Source organism: Leguminivora glycinivorella, chromosome 6, assembly GCF_023078275.1.
Source record: "Leguminivora glycinivorella isolate SPB_JAAS2020 chromosome 6, LegGlyc_1.1, whole genome shotgun sequence".
In the NCBI taxonomy this organism is placed as follows: domain Eukaryota; kingdom Metazoa; phylum Arthropoda; class Insecta; order Lepidoptera; family Tortricidae; genus Leguminivora; species Leguminivora glycinivorella.
In genome coordinates this window covers 1,345,857-1,373,177 of record NC_062976.1, presented here as the reverse complement: position 1 = coordinate 1,373,177, position 27,321 = coordinate 1,345,857, and the positions used below count along the sequence as shown (strand labels likewise).

At 39.3% G+C, this 27,321-nt stretch overlaps 1 protein-coding gene across 1 annotated transcript; it reads right to left on the bottom strand.

The window, feature by feature from the left end:
• Positions 1–1,010: 1,010 nt before the first annotated feature.
• LOC125227519 (conserved oligomeric Golgi complex subunit 4) lies at positions 1,011–26,442 on the bottom strand. Its single transcript, XM_048131854.1, has 16 exons — positions 26,273–26,442; positions 25,746–25,943; positions 25,236–25,338; positions 24,317–24,449; positions 22,300–22,420; positions 20,919–21,101; positions 19,347–19,505; positions 18,503–18,630; positions 17,266–17,379; positions 14,955–15,109; positions 7,833–7,879; positions 5,533–5,640; positions 5,014–5,149; positions 3,934–4,100; positions 2,678–2,868; positions 1,011–1,137 (listed from the first exon to the last, which is right to left on the bottom strand). Exons 1-16 carry the CDS (start codon positions 26,357–26,359, stop codon positions 1,095–1,097), a joined length of 2,073 nt encoding a protein of 690 aa, XP_047987811.1. The 5' UTR covers positions 26,360–26,442; the 3' UTR covers positions 1,011–1,094.
• Positions 26,443–27,321: the final 879 nt, after the last annotated feature.

Sequence of the window (27,321 nt, the reverse complement as noted above, 5' to 3'; positions counted from 1 at the left end):
TTTGCACATTTTGAGATTTCGTACTATAGGAAAAAATACTCCAAAAAAAAACCGGCCAAGTGCGAGTCGGGCTCGCGCACAAAGGGTTCCGTAGCAGCAAATATAATAAACTTATTATGTCAATTTATACACCTGCCAAAATTACAGTTAAATCAACCTATCTCAAAAACTATAAGAGATACTTTGATCAAACCAAAAATCGTTGAAAGAGTTAATTAGCATGCATCACCTCTATTTTTTTTAGAATTTTATACCCCGTAGTTATAAAAATAGAGGGGGGGACATACTTTTTACGACTTTGAGAGCTGATATCTCAAAAACCGTTCACTTTAAGAAAAATGTTTTTTAGAAAACTTTATATCATTTTAAAAGACCTTTCCATTGATACCCCACACGGGTATGTACATCGAAAAAAAATTTTCATCCCTCAGTTACATGTATGGGGGCCCCACCCCAATTCTTTTTTTTTACTATTTAGTGTCATAATTTTGTAGCGGTTCATACAACACATATTCCCATCAAATTTCATCACTGTAGTACTTATAGTTTCCGAGTAAATCGGCTGTGACAGACGGACAGACGGACAGACGGACAGACGGACAGACGGACATGACGAAACTATAAGGGTTCCGTTTTTGCCATTTTGGCTACGGAACCCTAAAAACTGTTTTTTTTCACGGTATTTTTTTTCAAGTCAGAAAAAAAACCGTTTTTTTGTAACCCTAAGCGCAATAAAGCCTAACCAGCGCATTATGCTTCCAATGCAACTTATCTATGCGGATGAAGCGCCGTCACGCTTTGGCAAGTATGTTAGTGTGAGAGGGACAGATGTCTGCCGCCGGCTGGTCGCCCTTTTCCGTAAGTGCGATAGGGACGCACAGAACCGACGCGATAAAGTTTGTCACTTTTCACCCTAGCGACTGGCGCACCTCTTTTCTATAATCGCCTGTATTTTTGCTATCTTTCTGGTTAAAAGTTGGGGACAAAGCTTAAAAAAAAAAAATACAACATTAGTGTAAATAATATATTTTTGCATTATGTGTTTGTAGAATAATAATTTATAAATGCATATTCACTTGTAAATAACGCTTACTTTATAGCTTCAGGCGCTTGATGTCTTCCATTCTGAAATCCGTTCTGGAAAGGAATTTTAAGTAATTAGTAGGTGCAAAGGTTAGAAGCGCTGGTAGCCTAGCGGTTTGTCGTGCGACTTTCGTTCCGAAGGTCGCGGGTTCGAACCCCGGCTCGCACCAATGAGTTTTTCGGAATTGATGTGTGAAATGTCGCTTTTCGGTGAAGGAAAACATTGTGAGGAAACCGGACTAATTCCAATAAGGCCTAGTTACCCTTTGGGTTGGAAGGTCAGATGGCGGTCGCTTTCGTAAAACTAGTGCCTACGCCAAATCTTGGGATTACTAGTCTAATTTTAGAACAAAACGGGACTTAATCGCGTAAACACTTACATTTATATTTGGCCCGACGTTTCGAACATCACATTATGTTCGTGGTCACGGGTAGACTGTCTACCCGTGACCACGAACATAATGTAAGTCCCGTTTTGTTCTAAAATTATGAGTGCAAATCGTGTTAGTCTAAATCAATATATTACTAGTCTAATTATATATAGTCCTCCTCATCGGTTTCGAACCGTGAATCATTCAAAACTACTAACAATCGTAGTATTTTCTTAGTTATTATACTATAGAGTGAGACCGTAGGTAGTCTTACCTGCGAGCTAATAAGTCCTTCTGCCGCCTGGGTCTGGCGTAGGCTTGTGCCGTTTCGTTCGTTGATCGGAGCGCTCCGATCTCGTTCAATCGCTCCCACGAACTAGTTCGCTCTTTTAGGTCTTTTGCTCATTTAGTTCAGCCAGACCAGTGACCACTGCGGTCGGAAAGATCAGAACGAATGGGACCGAATAGTGTCAAAATGATACGATCAGTCCACAGATAGTAACATTCCGGGCCGAAAGGTTGTAAGTAACCGAAGTTTAATATAAAAACTTGACGTTTTTTTGTTGCTCTGCTAAGTAGCTCTCGCTCGGCGCAGTCACACACTCGTTCTCTTTCCGAACCGCTCGCGCTCGCTGATCCTATACTGAACTAAATGAGCAAAGACCGATTCTCAGAGCATGGAAAGATTCAGTTCATTTCGGTCATTGATGGGATTTTATTCCTAACAGTTCATAGTTCGTGAACGACACAAGCCTAGTCTGGCGGCATGAGGAGCAGTGGCAGGTGACTCTACAGCTAACAAAGCACCAGCCTGCGATAGCTAGCACATCGCTCGCGTTGGTCGCGGCGCCGCCGGCCCTAACGGCTAAGCACTCCCTACTTTTACAGCAAAGACATATGTAACTCCGTATAGACGGATAGTCTAAGAAAAAAACGTACCTCAAAGCCCTAGAGAAAAAGGTACGGTGGCCTAGATGGCGTTACACCTTTGGAGAACGCTCGGCTAGATGGCGGTAACATTAATAATTGATATTTTAACACATATCAAGCTAACAATATGGGCCAAATTGTCAAAACTGAGGTTCAAAAGTTTTAGCTTGTGTCGAGAGATGGCAGTCTATGCACTGTGATTACACATTTTACTTTGACAGTAACTCTCTATAATACTCGATCCTCTTTGTTTTACAGTTATTACATAGAACTAGATAGTGGATATATCATACCTGCGTGCGAGCAGATCCTTCTGTCTCCTCGGCGTAAGTCTGGCCGCATGAGGAGCAGTGGCAGGTGACTCGGCAGCTAACAAGGCCCCGGCTTGAGAGAGCCTAGCACATCGCTCGCGCGCGTTGGGCGCGGCGCTGCCGGCCCACGCGGCGAGGCGGCGCGCGCGCCGCTCAACTATTAGTCCACCCGTCTGTATAAAAAAAAATGATCAATCAACGAATCAATGAAAAAGAAAATTTGCCTATCAACAACAGTTAATTTATCACAATGGCTTTCAGCTAGACTTTACAGACTTCAACCAGGAAACGCTTTTAAACAACCTTTTACGAGCATTTCTTTTTTTTTGCCCATTTTATGAAATGTGATATTTTTGAAAAAAAAAAATATGCTATTTCTACTCAGAATCTTTCCGCTTTCTGTTTCTTCAATCCTAGTAGTTAAAAAAATTGTCCCATACCATTTTTTCTTATTTTGTTACCAATTTCCGTACATGTTGTGTGAAGTAACAAAAATGTATGGAAATTCTGGGGCACTTTTTGTCTCCCAGTGAGATTGAAAGTACTCGTGATTCTGAGTACAATTGACCTAAAATTCCCTAAAAAAATCAAAATAAAAAAATGGCAAAAAAAAGAAATGGTCTTACAATTAAATCATACTTTAGAGGCTCAACACCATTTATATTCAGAACTAGAGCCACCTGTGTCTCCTAGAAATACGCTATAATTTTGATGATTGATCAATGAGTCAGCGACAAAATGACGACCGGTCTGGCTCAGTCGGTAGTGACGCTGCCTGCTAAGCCGCGGTACTGGGTTCGAATCCCGGTAAGGGCATTTATTTGTGTGATGAGCACAGATATTTGTTCCTGAGTCACGGATGTTTTTATATATATATATATGTATTTATCTAAGTATGTATATCGTCGCTTAGCACCCATAGTACAAGCTTTGCTTAGTTTGGGCACAGTATAATAAAGAGTACTATCGTACAGTATGGCCACTTCCGCTCCCCGCTGAAAGTGCCTCTCACCCCCTCTCGGTTACCTCACAATTACCGCCTGTCAAAAACGTGAACAGTTGACCTGTCATATCCCACTCATACAAGCATGGTACGCGTTTACCTACACGAGCTTCGAGTGTGTGCTAGGAACGCGCCTCTTTCATATGTTTGATCGCCAGTGTCCGAGGTGTGGTTTGGGGCTAAGTTGATCTGTGTAAGGTGATCCCAATATTTACTTATTTATTAAAATAGATACCTGGTCATAGTGATGAACGAGTAATCTCTCTTCGGCTTTTGTAGCCAAGTCTGACACTATAGTAGTCAGCAGCTGATTGGCCGCGGCGGCAGAGAGTTGCGCCTTGCAGGCTTCTGATAACGTGTCTAACGCTGATGGTAGCGCGTCAGCGTCGTCTTCCATACTATCTAGAAGTAAAGATAGTTTGAATATGATGCTTGATAAATGATCAATCAAATGTTAACACTAATAAATAGGCGCGAAAATCAAATTTCCTATGGGAATTAAGTCTCCGCCCCTACATTTTTAATTTTTTTTTAAGTGTTGATTGCTCGTTGATGATTCCGCCGTCAAGTTTTAGGAAAGGGATACGTTTTATGAAGGACCGTTCAAACTTTGCATAGTGATTAGTGATGAACAACTTTTTTGTTCGATGGGACCAATGCTGAAATCGCAAAAAAAAATTGGGTGTTTCATGTACATTTCGACTGTCATGAACAACCAAATTTTTTTTCGCGATTTCAGCATTGGTCCCATAAGAAAAGTTGTTCATTATGATCTCAAAAGTCACTATGCTAAGTTTGAAGGTCTTTTTTATTTCATTCTGTATACAGAACATTTCGTTCCCACCACGTCAACCATTGCGGTTGGGTCTCTGACGCAGTGTGCTCTAATTTTGTTCTAAAAGTAATATGTAGATATCTGGCTCTTCAAACTGGATCCTATGGGCATGGGCAATCTAGTTGGATTACTCAAAGATCTCGTTTTGAACCCCCGACTCAAAAACGAAAGGGTGTTATAAGTTTGACGTGTCTGTCTGTCTGTATGTGTGTGTGTCTGTCTGTGGTATCGTAGCTCCCGAACGGAAGAACCGATTTAGATTTAGGTTTAGTTTAGATTTGGATTTAGTTTTTTCCTTTAATATAAAAATGTTTAGAATCGTTAGCAGACGTTTCTGCTTAATAAAAATTAATTTAGTTTTTTTTGTTTGAAAGCTGAGTTAGTCGAGACTGTTCATGTTTCATGAAAATCGGTCTACTATGTCGGGTTTTTTTTTTAATTTTAATTTTGTGCTTAGGTTATAGACAGGGTTGAACTAACCTCCGTCCGGGTCGGCGACCGCGTCGGCCCACTTGGTGAGCTTGTGCTTGAGCGCGGCCGCGATGCCCTCCAGGCCCAGGTCGCGGGCGGCCTTGAAGGCGGCCGCGGCGGCGGCGAGGCTCTCGGCGCACGACACCTGTTTTTAAATACCTATTAATAATATTATTTTCTCAAACATGCAATGAATTATTGTCTTTACGTTCCTTAAAATGGGCTGGGAAGTATCGCTTTTTGGGCGCAACAACTCGAGAGGACTGTAAAGGGATTTCATATTATTTTTTAGGCCTAGGCCTGCAAAGTAACTTTTTTTTATAAAATATGGTCCTTTAGAGCATTTTTATTTTATTTCATTGTATGTTTGAGAAAAGCACTATACATGCCTCGGCGTGAAAACGGATTCCCGGCCGCGTATCCCTATCCCCACTTGGCCGGAAATCCTCATTTTCTCGGCCTCTGATGTAATGTACTATTTCATCACACCCGCACTTAACATGTGTTGTGCACGCCGGCAGCACTAACCAGCTTGTCGCGCCCGCCGGCGGCGAGGAGCGGCTCGGCAAGCGCGCACGCCTCCGTGGCGAGGCGCATGGACCATTCCGCGCCGGATTCCGCCTCGTTCAGATGTGCCTGGGAATAATGGAATAGTCATATAGTGCATGGCCGCTGTACACATGGGGCCAACGGTTGGGCCAACCCTTGGAGCAGCCCCTTGGCCAAGACAAGAGTCGCTGTTTACACATTGGTGAACCGATCACTTGGCCTTGGCTCTTCATAAGAGATGGACGTAGAATGGAAAAAGCTAGGTAATTCTAGGTAATTTACGTTGTCAGCAAAATTTAATTCATAAATAATAACCTCAAATTGAGCCGAAACATGTCGAACGCTATATCGACTTAATACGTGAGTAACCCGCTTAAAATATTTTTAAATATGTATGAGTCTCACGGGAGTTTTATAGTTAAAATAATAACCTCGTAATAAAATTAAATTATCTGAAATATTAACAATTTTTTGAATACATAAGTACATTTATCTTTTTTAGGCAATACATTAAACATTTACAGGAGTATTTTATTTCCTAAAATCAACACTATTATTGGCATAGATAAACTTATTATTTTCGTAAATCTTTTACTACTGTCCTCTCTGACGGATGACGACAAACTGAATGAGGCGCCAACGTGTGAACACAGTTGGCCAAGTGCGCCAAGATCCTTTGATGTGTGGACAAAAAACCAACACCAGTCGGTTGGCCGGCCAGCGCTGGCGCCAACTGCCAACATACGGCCAAGTAGCCCTCTACACGCTTGGCCAAGGGGCTGGTCAAAGGGTTGGCCCAACCGTTGGCCCCATTTGTACAGCAGCCATAATAGTTTATCGATCATTGTGACGTAACGGAGTCCCGCTGTTACGTCATCGCCCAAATCCATTGTTTATTAATTTTAACATTGTTTTTAGGGTTTTTTTTTATTTCTTTAATTTTAATTTAAATGTCAGTCTAAGTTTCGTGACGCATTAGCTTTACTGTCATGGCACTGAAACTTGAGTAGTTTCATGTGCTCTACATATCCCTTTATGGGATACAGTACAGGCGTGATTGTCTGTATGTATATGTATGTATGTAGTAACGAAACTATCGGGAAACACTGACATATTACATATAAACCGGATCGATCACTCTACGCCGGCATAAATTAAATATAAGAAGATTATACCATCCCATAATTATATCAATATATTTTAATAGTTTGTACTTGTGTAGATGGCGTTTAGTGTTATTTTCGACATAGATTTATGGCCCGAAAGTGAGACTTAACGCCAATCTACAAGTAATCGATGGCAACAAGGCATGTTTAGTGACGCCACCCAGTTTTTGGACGTCTTTAGGCGGTCGCATTTTAATGTATGTGATGGTATACTCTTATATTTAATCTATGACGTCGGCAATTAGTGTGATTGAGCCCGCAGTCTGATAAGATAGATAGATAGATAGAATACTCTTTATTGGCACACCTCAGCAAAAGATACAGTGGAGACAAAACAAATGATTATAAATAGAGGCAGACAACAGGCGGTCTTATCGCTAAAGAGCGATCTCTACCAGACAACCTTTGGGTAGCGATAACCAGGGCTTGTAACTTTTTTTTTTATTTTTTTTTAATACTACGTCGGTGGCAAACAAGCATACGGCCCGCCTGATGTAAAGCGGTCACCGTTACCTATGGACGCCTGCAACTCAAACAGTGTCATATGCGCGTTGCCCCCCCATTAGAAACTTGTACATTCCCTTTTGCTGTGTTAAGTACACAGCAAAAAGGAGTGTACAAGTTCTAAGGAGGGTTCGGGTTACTTTCATGCCGATGACTTAAATTTCACGTCACGCTGCATATAGGATGACTCAAGAGTTTTATTTAATAATTAATCATTATTCATCAATCATTTTGATCACGACTTCGAAACTAGGCTATTCACACGTGAAATAATTAATACCTACTTAATACGTCAAAAGTAAATTAAATTATTTGTTTATTTTTTATACATACACATTAATATATAGTTTTGTTACCACATTTCAATAATTTATAAAACAAAACAAATTGTTTCCTTTTCGTTTCACGTATCAAGTAGGTATTAATTATTCCACGTATGAATAGCTTTACTATTAAGTTATTACACATGATTAAATTGATTAATGAATAATGATTATTTATTACAATAAAACTATTTGAATCAACCTATATGCAGCGTGACGTCAAATTGATGTCATCGGCATGAAAGTTACGGGCCCTGCTGATAACATAGTGCCAGCAATGTCTTACCACATATAATTGTGCTTGGGCGTCCACCTCCTTATGCTTGGTCACATCTGAAAAAAATAAAATAGTACATTACGATACAAGTGCGTAAAAAAGGAAGTTGGGAGTGTTTTAAATCGACATGAGTTACGAATTTCCTTTTCGCACGTGTATCGTACGACGTTTTTCAGTACAGATGACCTTACGAAGTTTCGACCTGGCATATAATGAACCACTTCTCGCACTAGTGCGTAAAAAAACGACCATCTGTACTGAAATAGTACATTACGATACAAGTGCGTAAAAAAGGAAGTTCGAAACGAGTGGCGATAAATTAAAACACGACCGAAGGGAGTGTTTTAAATCGACACGAGTTACGAATTTCCTTTTTGCACGCGTATCGTACGACGTTTTTCAGTACAGATGACCCTCCGAAGTTTCGACCTGGCATATAATGAACCACTTCTCGCACTAGTGCGTAAAACAAATACCATCTGTACTGAAAAATATATTTTAGAGTTACTCATTATCTCTCGAAAAATAAAATAAGACTGTAAGTATAAAAAAAAAACTACTTAAAAATATTGACTCGTGAAGGATTCGAACCTCCGACCTCCGATAGTAGAGTTTAGTTCAGAATGTGTTCGGCGCTCTACCAACTGAGCTAACGAGTCGATGCATCATCCGGCGAATATAAGAACTGTATGACGCAAAATGACGTAGAGACGTATTGCACAATATGATGCAATAGTGAATCAGTCTCTGAATATGCCGTGCCTCCGATGTAAGCGTCATATAAGCCATAAATACTTTAGTAATAGGTAATTGTAACATGTAAACATTGTAAGGTACAGCGGGGCCGACATGCAATAGGCTACTTGACCCTTTTTAGGGTTCCGTAGTCAACTAGGAAACCTTATAGTTTCGCCATATGTCTGTCCGTCCGTCCGTCCACGGATAATCTCAGTAACCGTTAGCACTAGAAAGCTGAAATTTGGTACCAATATGTATATCAATCACGCCAACAAAGTGCAAAAATAAAAAAAGGAAAAAAATGTTTTATTAGGGTACCCCCCGTACATGTAAAGTGGGGGCTGATATTTTTTTTCATTCCAACCCCAACGTGTGATATATTGTTGGATAGGTATTTAAAAATGAATAAGGGTTTACTAAGATCGTTTTTTGATAATATTAATATTTTCGGAAATAATCGCTCCTAAAGGAAAAAAAAGTGCGTCCCCCCCCTCTAACTTTTGAACCATATGGTTAAAAAATATGAAAAACATCACAAAAGTAGAACTTTATAAAGACTTTCTAGGAAAATTGTTTTGAACTTGATAGGTTCAGTAGTTTTTGAGAAAAATACGGAAAACTACGGAACCCTACACTGAGCGTGGCCCGACACGCTCTTGGCCGGTTTTTTAAAAGTTTGTCTTATATTTTACTTACTATCCAATTAACCAAAAAAAAATCACTATATTTTATTATGACTTATAAACCGCAAAAATATTTTTAAAGGATACTTTTACGTAATCAGGTAAAACAACATCAGCCATGTCATCTATAGATTTTCTGTGTATGAAGTCATTGAGTGCGAAAACAACACTTTCTGACACTTTAAGTACGAGGCATAAAGGGCATCATGTCAGTGATTGATTTGACATGAATACTATGACGTCACTACACGGCCGACAGCGTTTTCGGTGGTCAAAAAAAAAACTCACATTTTTTAACTAAAAAAAAATACGTAATCATCGTACAAATGTAATACCCAAAATCATTACAATACATATTGGTTTCTTATGTCAAATATTACAGAATACAATCATGTAATATAATAGCCTGTGTGGTGACGGGTTAAGAAGCCTGTGTGGTGACGGGTTAAGAATTTCATCACCCCCTTTCTTCCCGTGGGTGTCGTAGAAGGCGACTATGGGATATGGGTTAAATTGTGGCGTAGGCGAGAGGCTGGCAACCTGTCACTGCAATGTCACAGTTTCGTTTTCTTTCAACCCCTTATTTGCCAGGAGTGGCACTGAAGCTTTGGTAGTTTCATGTGTTCTGCCTACCCCTTTATGGGATACAGGCGTGATTGTATGTTGTATGATTGTATGTACAATCATGTATTGTGCCAAATTAGATATGAGTCTAGTAGCCTATTGCAACTGATCCATTTTTTTCCATTATTACATTATTAAGATGAGTTCCACATGTAACCACAGAACACGCGTGCCTTATACCGTCACTACTTTAAAAAAATCTCGTATCTCACGCTGCTCCTCAAAGTTAAAACGCAGTAAGTCTATATGCATTCCATACGTACTTACTACAATTTTCTTTTCATTGACAGACAAAGATACAAGTTTTTTTAAAAGTAGTGACGATATGTATAACCAGTGGTGGACACTCTAATTATAATAATGCGAAAAAATGGATCAGTTGCATTTTACCCCCAGTCGAAATTGCCCCGCCCGCTGTACCTTAAGTAGAAGTGACCAAATTCATTCAAAGCTTAGCGCTTTTCCAAGTGCACTAAAAACGAGACCAGATCTGGACCTAACCCTACACTGCAAACGATGTTAAATAATTTTAAAATAGATTTAATACCGCATAATTTCTAATCTTGCGGTAGAGACCGTGACTTGAAGCGGAGGCCGTGAGTTCACATCTCACTAGAGTCATTATTCCACCACATATTGAAAGGAAACGTTTTAAGTAAACTATAAGGTTTGCTTTTGAAAACAGAGTATTACTTTTGGATCATTCCTCAAATAAAGAAAATAGTAGACAGTAGCTTTTCTACACAAAATTTCAAAAAACAAAAAGTCAGACTCGTGAAGGATTCGAACCTCCGACCTCCGATAGGGTTTAGAGACAGAATTGATATTCGGCGCTCTACCAACTGAGCTAACGAGTCGATGCATCACCCGGCGAATATAAGAACTGTATGACGCAAAATGACGTAGAGAAGTAGGTATTGCACAATGCAAAAGTGCATCATTTTTTGAATACGTCATACTGACGTGCTTCCTAAGGTAAACACCATAAGCCATAACAATCATAATATTCATAATATGTAATCAGAAATGACTAAGTACATACAAAGACATATAAAGTCTAACAAAAAAAAACGTACCTCAAAACGATACAGAGAAAGGTGCGGTGGCCTAGATGGCGATACACCTTTAGGGGACGCTCGTCTAGATGGCGCTAATATTAATATTTGACATTTTAACACATATCAAGCTAACAATATGGGCCAAATTGTCAAAACTGAGGTTCAAAAGTTTTAAGCTTGTGTCGAGAGACGGCAGTCTATGCACTGTGATTACACATTTTACTTTGACAGTATCTCTCTATAATACTCGATCCTCTTTGGTACATATAAGTATAGTCGAAGCTTAGGGTTTTTGATGTGAACTATAAAAGAGTCTAGGGTCTGGTAGGGTACTTAACCTTATGTAAGACCATAAAGTATGACACACCTCTGGGTCTCTTGACTTACAATTAGAAAATTTGTGCAAAAGTACTCTTTGACCAAAATGAAAGAAGAAAAGTTACTTAGATTCCTTAAGAAAATAAATAAAAAACAAAATATTTGACTCGTGAAGGATTCGAACCTCCGACCTCCGATAGTAGGTTTAGAGACAGAATTGATATTCGGCGCTCTACCAACTGAGCTAACGAGTCGATGCATCACCCGGCGAATGTAAGAACTGTATGGCGCAAAATGACGTAGAGACGTATTGCACAATGTGATGCAACAGTGTGTCAACGCTGTCAACCTTTGAATATGACGCTGCTGCCGTGCCTCCTAAGATAAACGTCATATGCCATAAGAATCATAATTTTCCCCTCACTAGCTCGGAAACACGTGTTTTGTCCTCTAATACCAGCGGGTAAAAACGCATTTTATCCACTAGCGGGTAAAGTAATTTGACCTTGAATAAAGTCAAATTAATTGCTTTAAAATTGATAAAAGTAGGTGAATCTACTCGTAGTAATAAAGATGATTTACCACCTGCGGAACTACTGGAAGCAGTGATAAACGCATTTTTTGCGTTGTAGTTTCCTCGCTATTGTGAGGGGAAAAGTTTTGTGTTACACTTGTATAACAAATAACTATTGTATGTAAACAGAGATGATTAAGTGCAGTCAAAGCTGTTTTAGGGTAAACATTGAACTACAGTATGGGGCTCTCCAAAAAAGGAGTGTACACGTTTCTAATGGGTCGGCAACGCGCATGTGACACCCCTTGAGTTGCAGGCGTCCATAGGTTACGGTGATCACTTTCCATCAGGCGGGCCGTATACCTGTTTGCCACCTACGTGGTATAAAAAAAAATAGTGCATAGTAGTTTTACTACTTAAAAAATACAAATTAAAATATTTGAAAATAATTTGATTTGATATTACTAAGATTCTGTTTTAGGGTGTTTCCATTTCTATGTAAACTATAGAAGAGTTTAGGGGTATCACTTGACTTTGATTTACCTACGGTAGGATTAGGTGATGGAAAGGAGCCGAGAGAACGCAAACAACACACAGCTGCAGATGTTTCTTTAACAAGCGCGATGAATTCTTCGACAAAAGGGACTTTTAGCTGACAGTCGAAAGTAATGACCAGTGGGCTATTTCACAATAGTGACATTGACACTTAACACTGACAATTCTGTGCCTATTTCTGGGTTGAAAAGTAACATTGATTCTCAGCGTCAATATTTCCTTGTTGAACAGGAAATGAACGGCGAAGTGTCACTGTCGGGCGACATTTGTCACTATTGTGAAATAGGCCACAGGCAGGAAAACTATAATTACTATTCAGCAAATAAATCCAAAGCCACCTGGAACATCATACAATCGTCAAAAAATAAACGCCTTAAAGATAATATTGCTGAAATAATTGTTGACAACGTATCTATTACAGAACCTACTCAAATTGCCCAGAAATTTAATGACTACTTTACCGACATTTACGATCTAGACCAATTGAATAGGACACACCTAAGCGATGAAAATAATTTGAATGATAATGTAATTAATCCCAAGATGACAATGACATACAACTCATCCAATTCTATGTTTATGAAACCATCGACTCCTGATGACATAAGAATACTAATTAATTCCTTAAAAAACTCTAAAAGTACCGGTTATGACGGCATAAACACAGTAATAATAAAAAATGTCGCGAATATAGTTTCATCACCAATAAGCCACATAGTAAATCTATGTATAGAATATGGTAGGTTTCCAGATAAACTCAAGTTATCAATCTTACGACCACTACACAAAAAGGGTGAAAAATCATTAATGAATAATTACAGACCAATAGCTTTGTTACCTGTGTTTTCAAAAGTGATCGAGAAATTTATATATAATAATCTAAATAATTATTTTGAAACCAAAAATTTATTCGCACAAGAACAAAAAGGATTCCGAAAGCACAAATCAATAAATATGGCAATCTATGACTTACTGAACATTATCATGAGTCTGCTCTCTACATGGATATGACCAAAGCGTTCGATTTTGTTGATCATAAAATACTATTAACTAAATTATACAGATATGGAATCCGAGGAAATGTTTATAGTTTAATTGAATCTTACCTATCCGGGAGAAAGCAATTTACCCAACTGGACTATATATGCGTCAAGTCAAAAAACCAAATTACTGCTCTATCCGATCTTAGGGAAATAAAAGCAGGCGTCCCACAAGGTAGTGTTTTAGGACCACTCTTATTTCTCATTTATATAAATGATTTCCCTTTAGCTATCGAGGAACCCATGATTCTCTTTGCCGATGATAGTACCGTCATATTCACTGGAGAAGACTTACTGACATACGAAACAAAAATAAACAATTGTTTAAAATCCCTTATTCATTGGCTTAACAGTAACAATCTTTGTATTAATTTGGACAAAACAAAAATAATGCACTTTAAACAAAGAACAGACAAAGTGACGGATTTAAACGTATCCTACAAGGGACATATAATTGATGAAACTGACGTAACAAAATTCTTAGGATTAAGCTTAGATAATAAATTAACATGGAAGTATCAAATTGACAATATATGTAAGAAACTTAGTAAATTTTCATATGCGCTTTATCACCTTAGAAAGGTAGTAAACCAATCTGCTGTCCTAACCTCCTATCACGCGTACGTCACGTCAACTTTAAGATATGGTTTAATTTTCTGGGGAAACTCAACAGACAGAGATTTAGCATTTATAAGTCAAAAGAAATGTATACGTTCAATGTGTGGCAGAAACAAATTTGAACCATGTAAAGATTTATTTACTGAATTAAGAATTTTAACTCTTCCATCCCTATATATATATGAAACAGCATTATATGTCAAAACGAATATAGGACAATACACAAAATTTAACAGTGCTCGTAAAGTTGACAATATAAAAAACAAATTGTATAAGACAGCACTTCTATCAAAAAGTATATTTGGAATGGAACCTCGAATTTATAATAACTTACCAGATAACATACGAAGACTACAGGACGTGAATATATTCAAAAAAGATCTTTTTAATTTTCTTGTTAATAAGGCTTATTATTCCATAAAAGAATATCTAGATGACTGTGACATACAAAATATCAATTAGAAAGTAATGTATAATGACTATTTTTTGTATTTAATTGTAAATCTTTATTTAATTTTAATTGTGTCTATTTATTTGAATTGTAATTTTAATTCTGACTAATTGTAATTTATTAATTTTATATTATTCATTTGCTCTCGTGCCTCTCGTCCTTTTTGACATTTGTATGCCAACCGGCAAAACATAGTTTGTTCAGACCATTCATAGACCTAAGACCTAATTATGTACCTATGTTTTACAAATAAAGCATTCTGATTCTGATTCTGATTCTATAAATGAGCAATTCCCGTTAAGTTTGTACATCACGTCTCCGATTTTGATAAAAATTGGTAGGCTGATAGAGTCCATGATGCTGAGCAAGATCCACTAGGTTTCCCAAAATGTCCTAGGTTGATCGTATGAAACTTTCCTTTTTTGTTACCGAAAAATCTGGTAACATCTTTAGGGTGCTAGAGAAAAGGATACCTATAGTTCTCTTTGTTCTTATTTACTGACAGACTTGTTTGACAGAGTGTATATCTAACCTGCGGCGGGACTCGGCGGAGGGAAGGGTAGTGGTTCAGGCGGGGGCGCGCGCAGCCAGCGCCGCAGCGCCGCCGCCGCGTCGCGCTCCAGCAAGGCGGACACTTCGTTCAGCACAGCGCACGCGCCATCCACGCTTCCTGTCGATATGCTGCGACTGAAATAAACACATAAACCCATATGTCGGAGACAGACCGGATATTGGCAAGGATAGTCAATTGTAGCGCAGCGCGCAAGAGTTGCAGCTGGACAGTCACAATCGACCAGTTGTCCACCCAACGAGTTGTCCCCACTTCGTGCGCTATGACGGAGCCGGGATACCTGAGACCCACAGGTCTTACACCGACCACAAGAAGTCTTAGAGCTACCTCGGAACTGTCCACGCTATAATTGTTCTAAACCAATATGTTTAAATATCAGTTATTGTAAAATTGAAAGTGTGTAAAATAAATAGTTGATTACTATCGTCGTCGTCTCAATCCTCGATGACCCAGCAACGCCTTGATGTCTGAAAATGGTGCCAATCCTGACCTATCCCCGTCACATACTAATATTATAAATGGGAAAGTGTGTGTGTCTGTTTCTTTGTCCGTGTTTCACGGCAAAACGGAGCGACGTGATTTTTTTAGGTGGAGATAGTTGAAGGGATGGAGAGTGACATAGACTACTTTTGTCTCTTTCTAATGCGAGCGAAGCCGCGGGCAAAAGCTAGTTCTAATATAATTTCGGTTCGAATCCCGGTAAGGGCATTTATTTGTGTGATGAGCACAGATATTTGTTCCTGAGTCATGGATGTTTTCTATGTATATATGTATGTATTTATCTATATAAGCAAGTATATCGTCGCCTAACACCCATAGTACAAGCTTTGCTTAGTTAGTTGGGTTGATCTGTGTAAGGTGTCCCCCAATATTTATTACATAACAACAACATACAATCACGCCTGTATCCCATAAAGGAGTAGGCAGAGCACATGAAACTACTAAAGCTTCAGGGCTACTCTTGGCAAATAAGGGGTTAAAAGAAAACAAAACTATGGCATTGCAGTGACAGGTTGCCAGCCTCTCGCCTACACCACAATTTAACCCATATCCCATAGTCGCCTTCTACGACACCCACGGGAAGAAAGGGGGTGGTGAAATTCTTAACCCGTCACCACACAGACAAATATTTATTATTAATACTATATTATTAATATATTATAAAAACGAAATCGAAATCGGTTCATTCGTTCGGGAGCTACGATGACACAGACAGACACACACACAGACAGACAGACAGACAGACAGACAGACGCACACACAGACTAACACGTCAAACTTATAACACCCCGTCGTTTTTGCGTCGCCGTCGGGGGTTAAAAACAAATTGGGAAGAAGGACAGCTTTATGCCGGCCGCCTAAATATTGTGTATAAATATTATCTGCGAATGTACTATCTAACCAGAAGACTATTATGCTCATCAACAATAAGCCAACCTCCTATAGAGTACGAATATTGTAAATTTTGTGCGCGGTACAAATCACCAGTGCTTGGGGCGCGAGGAGCGGGAGGGGAATGTGTTTAGCGCGCTGCGATTGGTCGTTTCAAGGACGGCGGGCAGTCGCGCCAGATGAAAAGGGATAGAAGTATGACTGTCCCTCTACTGTCGCCTAAGTAGCCAGTGTAAGTTGACCTATGCCGGCTCTGAATAAATTATAAATATGACTTATTTGTGGAATGTAATGCCGTCTGTTTTTAAATTTGAGCTTGTTGTTACCTTTCCACACCATTTCACAATAAAGATGGACATCTTTAAGGCATCAAAATACCCTTTTTCAATTTTTTTATTGCGAAAAACACGCGCTGCTTTCGGGTCGGTTACTTGGTCGCTACTGATCGTGCACGGCGAGCGCCCGCGCTTATATCATGGCAAATACAAGTAAGGCTGGTGACCGCGAGTCGTCTTGTAATGGATGTCTATAGGGGTTGGTCTGTGAAGCCAACATACGATTCTGTATTATAAGAATCTGTGAAAGACTGAAAGTATTTATGCCAAATCATATTCTGCGTAAGGTGTTTCTGCCAAACGTGACTTCTGTCAAACAAATCAAATAAACAAATCAAAATATATATGCGAAAAAAGTTTCTGCAAGACAATAGTGAACCTTATAATATTATAAATTCAGTTTATTTCTACTCGTTAATTGGTAATGGTGGCACTAAAACTGGATCATTTTCATGTGCCTATCCCTTTTGGAAATACAGGTGTGAATTTATGAATAAAAGTACAACAGGCGAACGTAATGCCTCCATAAACTGTTATGTACTTACCGGATAACTTTTCTGGCGATGAAGAAAACGTCGTCAACGAGACTCGAACTGGTTGCCCCGACTTGTGGTGCCGCCATTTTGAGCGCTTTGCTCACACTCTCCTCTAAGAAGAATCTACAAACAAAAACAATACAACATTTTGGGATTTTTTTTAAACATGTGTTTTTGTGTGATGTCACGCTATAGCTAAATAAAATGATTACCTTATTCTAAAACTATATTGATCGTAAAAAAATAATGGTAAAGTTAAAAAATATGTTAAGTTCACTAAATTGACAAAACGCTAAAAGCGCCTAGTGCTTAAAAGTGAATATTATTGTAAGCATATTTCAATAAAAAATAAATATTTTGAGTCTTACCTACAACGCAAATTAGAAGCATTATTTTTGTACAAAACATGTATTATGGAATTTATGAATACCTAGGTATCCATGGTAATATTGTTTTGTATTTTATGTTAATTATCTTATACCTTTAAACGAGTCATTCAGGTTTATTTATCTATTTTGTATACACCCGACACCGCCGATCTCGAAAACCGATCTAACGATTTCGCTGAAATTTGTTATGTGGGGGTTTTCGGGGGTGAAAAATCGATCTAGCTTAATCTTAGGTTCCGCAAAACGCGAATTTTCTAGTTTTCGAACTCCGAGCGAAGCTCGGTCGCTCAGGTACTATTAACACTTTCGAAACCGGGCTCTACGCGGCGCTACGACATTTTCGCTACATACGGGTTTCCCCATGTAATCGGCTACGCTTCTACGAGCGGTGTGCCCGACAGTCGGGTTCTTGGTAGCGAAAGTAATATTAAGTAACGTCCACCAGCGTAGACTCGTTAAACATAATACTCCTCATATTGACTCTTTTAATCCCCCTTTTTTTAATGCTACATCGGTGGCAAACAAGCATACGGTCCGCCTGATGGAAAGCGGTCACCGTAACCTATGGACGCCTGCAACTCAAAGAGTGTCATATGCGCATTGCCACCCCATTAGAAACTTGTACACTACCTTTTGCTGTGTTAAGTATAAGTACACAGCAAAAAGGAGAGTACAAGTTCCAAGGAGGGTTCGGGTTGCCGACGACTTAGAGGACAATAGACGGAACAAATTAGTTCCGTAAGTCCTCCCGTGGTCAGCACACCGCACCTTCGTTGAGCTCTGGCAGCCTTACTCACCGCCAGGAACACAACACTATGAGTAGGGTCCCCTGCAGGTAATCTGGTAAGTGTACCCACCTTTCCAAGGCGAGGTAATGTCCCAGCAAGTCCTGCGCGGTCCTGGTGAGGTCACAGTCTGCGATGATCTTCTCTGTGGCCGCTATGCACGACTTCTTCGTTTCCTCGTCCACTGTTGATGCATCCGCCTGGATCATATGTGTAACATCACTTGATATTTTCACGTTTCAGTTTTAATGATAAAATGTGAGAGGTGTTGATTTAAACTAATACAAATTTAACTCATAACTTTTAAGTGAATTATGACTTTTATATTTGTTCTCAAATTTTGAGTGTAAGCATAAATTAAATATAACAAGATGATATCATCCCATACATTAAGATGCGACCGCCTACGAACGCGCTTACACTCCACCACACATAGATGGCGCCACAAAAAATTCCTTGTTGCCACCGATTATTTGTAGATTGGCATTAAGTGTCAATTCCGAGCCGTAAATCTATGTCAAAAGTGACACTTAACGCCATCTACAAGTATAATCGAAAGCTACAAGACATTTTTTTGTGGCGCCATCTATGAGTGTGGTGGAGTGTAAGCGCGGTCTATGATATGCGGATGGTATGATCTTGTTATATTTAATTTATGGTGTAAGTGTAACCGTATCGAATACGGATACTGATTGCTATTATTACTGACTTGTTTTGTATTTTGTATGATGCCGCTACTAGCTCGTGGAATACGGTCTGTGGCCGGATCCGGTACTGATACGTACTGATACGGATACTGGCTTACCTCGGACCTTCTACTGACAAACGCGAAGTGAAGATTTTGATTTGATGTGTTTTACTAAAAAAGTTTGTTGTATAGTTTTTGGTACGTGTTTTGGATGATTTGCAGGCTTACCTCAGCCCTTCGTCTCACGAATGTGAAGTACAGATGTATGGTAGAGTGAGCAAGTGCTAACTCCGCTAAAACTGGCTCGGCGTGGAGCGCAGAGCGTCGGGCGTTAGTCAGTCGCGCTGCTACTAATTCGTGGTAGACGCGGCGACCGCCTGCGCAAATCTGGAAGAAAATATTTACCCAATAAGAAAAGAAAATGACAACTGTTTTTATTATTATAAATGGAATGAAAAGATGCCTGTTCAAGTGTTCACCCTAGATTTGAAGGTTGCCGGGTTATTGAGCTCGGAAATATAGCCGCCGGCAAGGAATATAGGTTCTTTCCTCGCATTTTATTTAGCTGGTGCGTATCTGACGTCAAGTCCAGTACTGGTTGTATATCTAAGTATTAGAACCTCTTGAGGTGCCAGTAATTGGGTGAATCAACTTTTTCTTGCCTGTTATTGGCATGGTTACGGTCCCCTGAGTCACGCTGGTTTTATGCAAAATTATGCTACTGAAATTATGCAAGCATGCATGTAGTCACTGTTTGAAGGTGGCAAATTAAGGGCTTGTTAACACCAGAAAAATGCATGTTTGAATAGTTTAAGTTGCATAATTTTGCATAAAACCAGCCTGATTCAGGGGACCGTAACCATGGCAATAACAGGCAAGAAAAATTTGATTCACCCAATTTCTTCCACTGCTCGCATTAGGTACGCGCAACAAGCTGATTAAGGGCAAGGGTTCTCAGCAACCAACCAAGTGTCATGGAAGATGTAAGTAAGTGATCTTACTCGTTTTACGCTCCTCCCTCCTGCTTTAGTCAAGCAGATGTGTAAACGTTTCTCGTGCTTCAAGAAGACGGGTAAAAGCGTCCGCGAACACTGCGGAACAACGAATGTCGGATCCAACGCGAATCAGGCACTGATACGTACCACAGGTTGTACCTATAAGCACCAGAGCCCGCAGCAATCGAGCAGAAGTAACCTGTCTCTTACGTCGCGTCTTTTGCTTGCTTCAAGAATACTGCTGAACTGACACCGGATCTGATACGGATTCGATACGGATACGTACCACTAGTTGTATAAGCGCTAACGCTCTCGGCAGTCGACCCGGTGCCCTTGAAGCTGCTAGTAATCTTACTCGTTCAAGGCTTCTGCCTGCTGCTTTCAATAATCGCGTGAAGGTTCGCGAATGCTGTGGAACTACGGATCCATCACGGACCAGATACTGATACGGATACATACCACTGGTTGTATAAGCGCCAATGCTCTCGGCAGTCGATCAGGTGCCCTTGAAGCGGCTAGTAATATTGCTCGTTCAACGCTTCTACCTCCTGCTTCCAGTAACCGTGTGAATGCGTCCGGTGACACCGTGGAACTGATGTCGGATCCTACACGGATTCGATACGGATACGTACCACTGGCTGTATAAGCGCCAATGCTCTCGGCAGTCGACCCGGTGCCCTTGAAGCTGCTAGTAATCTTACTCGTTCAAGGCTTCTGCCTCCTGCTTTCAATAATCGCGTGAAGGTTCGCGAATGCAGTAGAACTACGGAGCTATCACGGACCAGATACTGATACGGATACATACCACTGGTTGTATAAGCGCCAATGCTCTCGGCAGTCGACCAGGTGCCCTTGAAGCGGCAAGTAATCTTGCTCGTTCAACGCTTCTGCCTCCTGCTTCCAGTAACCGTGTAAATGCGTCCGCGAAGACTGCCGCTTCGGATGTCGGATCCGATACGGTGCAGGCGCGACGGATCGCGGACTCCGACTGTAAGATAACAATACGATGACGACCGGTCTGGCTCAGTCGGTAGTGACCCTGCCTGCTAAGCCGCGGTCCTGGGTTCGAATCCCGGTAAGGGCATTTATTTGTGTGATGAGCACTGATATTTGTTCCTGAGTCATGGATGTTTTCTATGCATATAAGTATGTATTTATCTATTTAAGTATGTATATCGTCGCTTAGCACCCATAGTACAAGCGTTGCTTAGTTTGGGGCTAAGTTGATCTGTGTAAGGTGTCCCCCAATATTTATTTATTTAATAACACTGATTAACCCTCTACGCTAAAACGACTGTGTGTGTACACAGTGTACCTAATTACTTATGCCAGATTTAGGGCCGCTTGCATCAAACCGTCTGTCACCGTTAAATCATTCGTTAAATTTTATTATATAGGAAGTTCCATAGACATCTGCTGCGTAACGATGATGTGTCTGTCAAATGTGGTTGATGCAACTGGCCCTTAGTGTTAAAATTTATGCTGAATTTTAGTTCCTTGCAATTGAAGTTCAGGTATGTTAGGATTTTATAATAAATAAATAAATAAATATTGGGGACACCTTACACAGATCAACTTAGCCCCAAACTAAGCAAAGCTTGTACTATGGGTGCTAAGCGACGATATACATACTTAAATAGATAAATACATACTTATATACATAGAAAACATCCATGACTCAGGAACAAATATCTGTGCTCATCACACAAATAAATGCCCTTACCGGGATTCGAACCCAGTACCGCGGCTTAGCAGCATAATGTAAAATAATAGTACATTACGATACAAGTGCGTAAAAAAGGAAGACTTTTCGCACGTGTATCGTACGACGTTTTTCAGTACAGATGAGCCTCCGAAGTTTCGACCTGGCATATAATGAACCACTTCTCGCACTAGTGCGTACAGGTCAATTCACAAGAGCTGGCACGAATGGAACGAACGAAACTTTGATTGTGTGAGTGACACCTGTATTGGTATACAGTCGTAACTGTCAAGAGCCACCATTTTATTGGTTAATCTGTCACACACATGCATATTTTCATTCAAACATTCGTTCCATTCGTGCCAGCTCTTGTGAATTGACCTGTAAAAAAAACACCATCTGTACTGAAAAAAAATATATATATATATGTATATATTAACATTTTTATTTCATGAATATTTGCTTGTCATATGCATGTAAGTACCTTATTAGCGAGATATTTGCCGAGCAGGTCAACGCCCTCGTCAGCCCGTCCAATCTGGGGGAACAGCTTGAAAAGACGCTCCACAGCGGCTTCATCATCCTTGCGAGCCGCTTCTTCAAACCTGAGACCAATGTTAGTCAAGTATGTATGTATGTATGTATCAGTGGCGGCGCGTGAAAATTTTCGTTGGTAAAGCCGGAGGGGTTTTTGGAATCTGTTTGGACTTCTACAGGTTTGGACTTCTACAGGTACTAGAGAATTTTAGGGAACCCGTTGGGAATCGAGTTGTATCGACGCTCCGCCACTGGTATGTATAAACTCTTTATTGTACAAAACACAAAACACAAATATGACACAGGATAGACAGTACAAAGGCGAACTCAAGTCAATAAAGTCTTAACCTCTTCAATCTTCGTAAATTTTTTCTACTTGTTCCGAAAAGGACCATGGGCAGAAATGTCCCCACCCACCAACAGAAATGACACATGTCTCATTTAATAGATCTTAGCAACCTGATGATTTTTTACTATGACGAGGATCGCCATATGTATGGGGTTTACTTGGAAAACCGTGTTTTGTTTTTACATATTTTTTGCTCATTTCATTGAAAGTTTTTGTTTTTTTATTATACTAGTTGATTGATAAACAAGCATGCGGGGCTGCGAGATGGTAAACAGTCACCGCAGCCTATAGACGGATGTAATAACTCATTTAACAAGATTTCTGTCCTAAATATATATTTGTGAAGTAGGTATTATTGTTAGTAACATAATATTTTTTCAACCTTCTCTTTGTAACTTTCAATGAGATGAGCAAAAAATATGTAAAAACAAAACACGGTTTTCCAAGAAAACCCCATACATAGGGCGATTCTCGTCATACTAAAAAATCATCAGTTTGCCAAGATCTATTAAATGAGACATGTTTCATTTCTGTTGGTGGGTGGGGACAGTGCCCATACAAATTTGCCCATGGTCCTTTTGAACTTTTATAGTAACAAAAAGTTCCAAACTCGAAATAAATACTTCCAGGACTCAAGAGGTTAAATGATATTTGGGCAAGCGGTAGTTGAAAGATCTGAAAGTGTCTTGGAATCGAACTAGTGTACCTATACCACAGTGTAATAAAGAGTACTATCGTACAGTATGGCTACTCCCGCTCCCCGCTGAAAGTGCCGCCCACCCCCTGTCGGTTACCTCACAGTTACCGCCTGTCAAAAACGAACAGTCGATCTGTCATATCTCTCTCGCATTAGCATTGTACGCGTTTAACTACACGAGCTTAGAATGTGTGCTAGGTACGCGTCTCTTTCATATATTTGATAGCCAGTGTCCGAGGTGTGCTTATACTACCTACAGCTGAGTTTAATATAACAGGTGAAATCAAATTAATAATCAAGCATATCATCCCTCCTGACATGGTCTCCTCAAATAGACAGGTGAAGATTCGGCTGTCAAAAGAGTACTTGGCAAATGAACGACGTCCTGTTTACATTCCATCCGTTGATAGCTGGCGCGATTAATAGTTATTTGTTTTACAAGGGGGCAAAGTTGTTGTTTAACCGCACGTGCCAATATTGATACCCGAGCGAGCGAAAGATTCCAATATAAAACCGCGAGCGTAGCGAGTGGTTCGAGAAATGTAATGCGCGTTGCGAAGGTTTCAAGGCACGAAGGTTAAACAAACTTTGCCACCAAGTGAAACACAAAATTTTTCACCACACCAACACGAACAAAATACTGACTATAAAACATCAAACTTAATCAAATCTCTAAATTTATTCAATATTTTTGATTCAAAATATTCATTTATAGAATTCGACCACCCAGCTCAAGATATCAAGTAAAAATTTGTATGATATTACTTTGCACTCTTGTGAATAAAACGCAATTTTGCTATCTATTTTCGAATAGCAAAGTAAGCCTATACCAGTTGGTGTGGTGAAAAGTATATTTCCTTCGCCATGTAAAATCGTTAGCAGAGCTGTGTTACGGTAGTTTAGCTAAAGTTTACATACTTGCGCAGGAGTTGGTCGCGCAGCGTGGCTTGTGCGGCTGTCATGGCGTCGCGAGGATCGTGTTCGCCCCGCGCTCTCGCTGCCGCCACTGATCCAGGGTCCATGCTTAAAAATCGGGCCACGTGCGCTGCGCCTGTTTTATGAAAAATCTGATAAAATAAGATTTTTGTAGACGAAATGGGACATATTATGTCCCAAAAAATAAAATGTCTGGCCTAGCGCGTAGTGACCCTGCCTGCTATGCCGCGGTCCCGGGTTTGAATCCCAGTAAGGGCATTTATTTGTGTGATGAGCACAGATATTTGTTCCTGAGTCATGGATGTTTTCTATGTATGTATATAAGTATTTGTATATTATACATATCGTCACTACTTTGAAAAAAACTTGTATCTTCAGAAAATTGTAGTAAGTATGCATGGAATGCATATAGACTTACTGCGGTTTAACTTTGAGGAGAAGCATGAGATATGAGATTTTTTCAAAGTAGTGACGATATATTGTTGTCCGAGTATCTGAAACACAAGCCTTGTTGAGCTTACCGTGGGACTCAGTCAGTTTGTATGAATGTCCTTATAAACAAAAAAAAAATGGTAGTGAAAAGAAAATTCTCTAAAACTTTAAATGGATGGGATACTGACTATTCAGAAGACTGGTAAAGAATCTCAAAAATAATAAGTAATGGGTACCTACTACTTGGACAGAGCGAAAGATAGGTGAAAACGTAAAAATATAAAACACTAACTAGATACAAAATATAAATTATAATACTTTTTTGAACAAAATATAAATTATAAACTAACTAAGTTTAAGGACTTTTATTTTAAAACTTTTGTTTATTACATATTAATGTAAACATGATTGAAAGTTTTTTATGTTTTCTCCACAAAATGAGAATAGTACCATGTAATAAATAGCTCACCTGTTTCATAGTCATGTGCTTTGATGGCTGCCTCTACTCCGGCACTGCATACTTGCAAGTCTATGAGGTCGTTCACACGGCGCTGGCACTCTGCTACTCGAGACTAGAACAATTGAAGTAAGTATTTATAAATCTATACATATAAAAAATAAATAATTAAGGGTGGATGAGTATGTCCTATCAGTTCTTGCACATTTACAATAACAGAGTGTGGAAGCAGTGAATGATTTTTATTTAATTTTATAACTATTGCACTGTTGTGTCAGTTTGGTCTCTAAATGTTTTAAAATATGTTAAACCCTTAATTTGGTTTGTCTAAAATATTGTACATATTCTATGACTTCTAGTGAGTGCCAGGGTGGTTTGAAAGCACAATCTACCCAATTTCTACCAATTCAAGGGTTAAAGTATATTTCACCTAGCTAAAAAAATTATAACCGTATGACTAAAATAAATAAACAAGGTATAATAATCAAATGCAAATGAACAACATAAACTTATTCTTCATACCCTTGCCAAATCCAGCTGCCTCACTTTAGCACTGACATCTCTAGCCAACATTGCTGTCTTGTCTACCATGTCTGCGGCTATCTGTGTGTCGGCCTTCACCTCGCCGAGCTTGGCGTATGCTTGGCTCGCCGTCCGCAGCCGCCCTTCCAGAGAACATGCCTTTGTGAGGACATTGGCTAGGGCTTCATCTACTTCTGTCTAGAAAATAGAGGAAAAAAAACATTATGTCTATGAACTTTGTAATAGTATTTAAATAGTTAGTACTTATTGTACTCAGTGAGTAATAAGGTAAGGTAGTTTTAAATGAGAGAATTGATTGAGTTCCAATAGGGTTTCTAACAAGTTTGGCTTACTAGTACAGAACTAACAGTAGTACAAATTTTTGTTGAATGTATGTAGGAAAACGTAAACATTAATAACCAAATACTAGAAATAAACGTAAACATTAATGTACTTTAGATGGAATATTCACTAAAACACTAAATAATTATACCACTGATACCAAATAATTTTAAGAAGTAACTTACTTCTTCCTGTTCAATTTCATGGAGCGCTTTCTTTAAACCTTCGTCACTAGACACGTCGTATTTCTCTAAGAGGAGACTTAACGACATTATGTCGATTTACAGAGAAATAAACTAAAAACACACAAAAATGTTTTATTGACGACACGAAGCTGAATTCTGCCAATGTTGACATTGACACTCTTGTCACTCTTGACAAGCCAGCTGTCGCTGTTGGCGGCTGACATTTGGTAGCTGTTATTGCCAAGATTTATTGCCTTGACTTCCGGTTGGGACGCCATCATAGCGGTTTCGTGTCGTGAATAATTTATTTTTCTTTTACTCATTAATGTTGTTTAAAGTGTAATATTGATAGCGTATTATGCAGTAAACTAATGGTGTAGTGAGAAGCTGATGAAGAATTGTTCTCGAAACGCGTTTAGCCTCTTTTTTGTCGTAAACGGCCGGTAGTCCACGTGCTCTTGTAAAATCTAGCTATCAATTTACAAGTGCTAAGTCACCGTACAATGTCGTACTTACCGTACAAAAATTACTAATATTTATTAGCTCATATCACCTTGACACTGGCGAAATAGTCCCAATGGACTGAAGCCATTTAATTTTAAAAACTGAACTGAACTGAACTGATTTATTGCCTTTGTTCATTTTGTTAAAACAATAACGACAAAAACACAATCTAAATAAAACGTATTTCATTGACAAGTATGCAGGAATAACTTTATACAATAACTAATGCTCATCAATAGCAATTTTGAAGTGAATCGAATTTAAACTCGTGCTATTGTGGTGCTATTGCAAAAATTCGAAATATTTCATGCTGGCAAACATGGGCTAAAAAAAAACTAAAAATCAATGTTCAAATATCAAATATTATTCTACAGCAAAATGTTGTAAACTTAAAATGGACTTAAATCAGAAAAGCAAGAAAGCGTTTTCATAATAATATTAAGCTAATTGCTGAAAAATACGATTTTGTTTTCAAAACAGTATTTATCGAAGAAACTTTACAGTTTTACGTTCATACATATGAGTGGAATCTAAACGGCGTAGAC

Bases quoted from the DNA above. Each gene is read 5' to 3' on its own strand.
- LOC125227519 (XM_048131854.1), bottom strand. From the start codon at position 26,359: ATGTCGTTAAGTCTCCTCTTAGAGAAATACGACGTGTCTAGTGACGAA. The intron at 22,421-24,316 runs GTATGTAAACTT...CATTGGTCTCAG, and splicing joins CGCGACCAACTCCTGCGCAA to GTTTGAAGAAGCGGCTCGCA. The intron at 21,102-22,299 runs GTACTTACATGC...GTTATCTTACAG, and splicing joins GCAAATATCTCGCTAATAAG to TCGGAGTCCGCGATCCGTCG.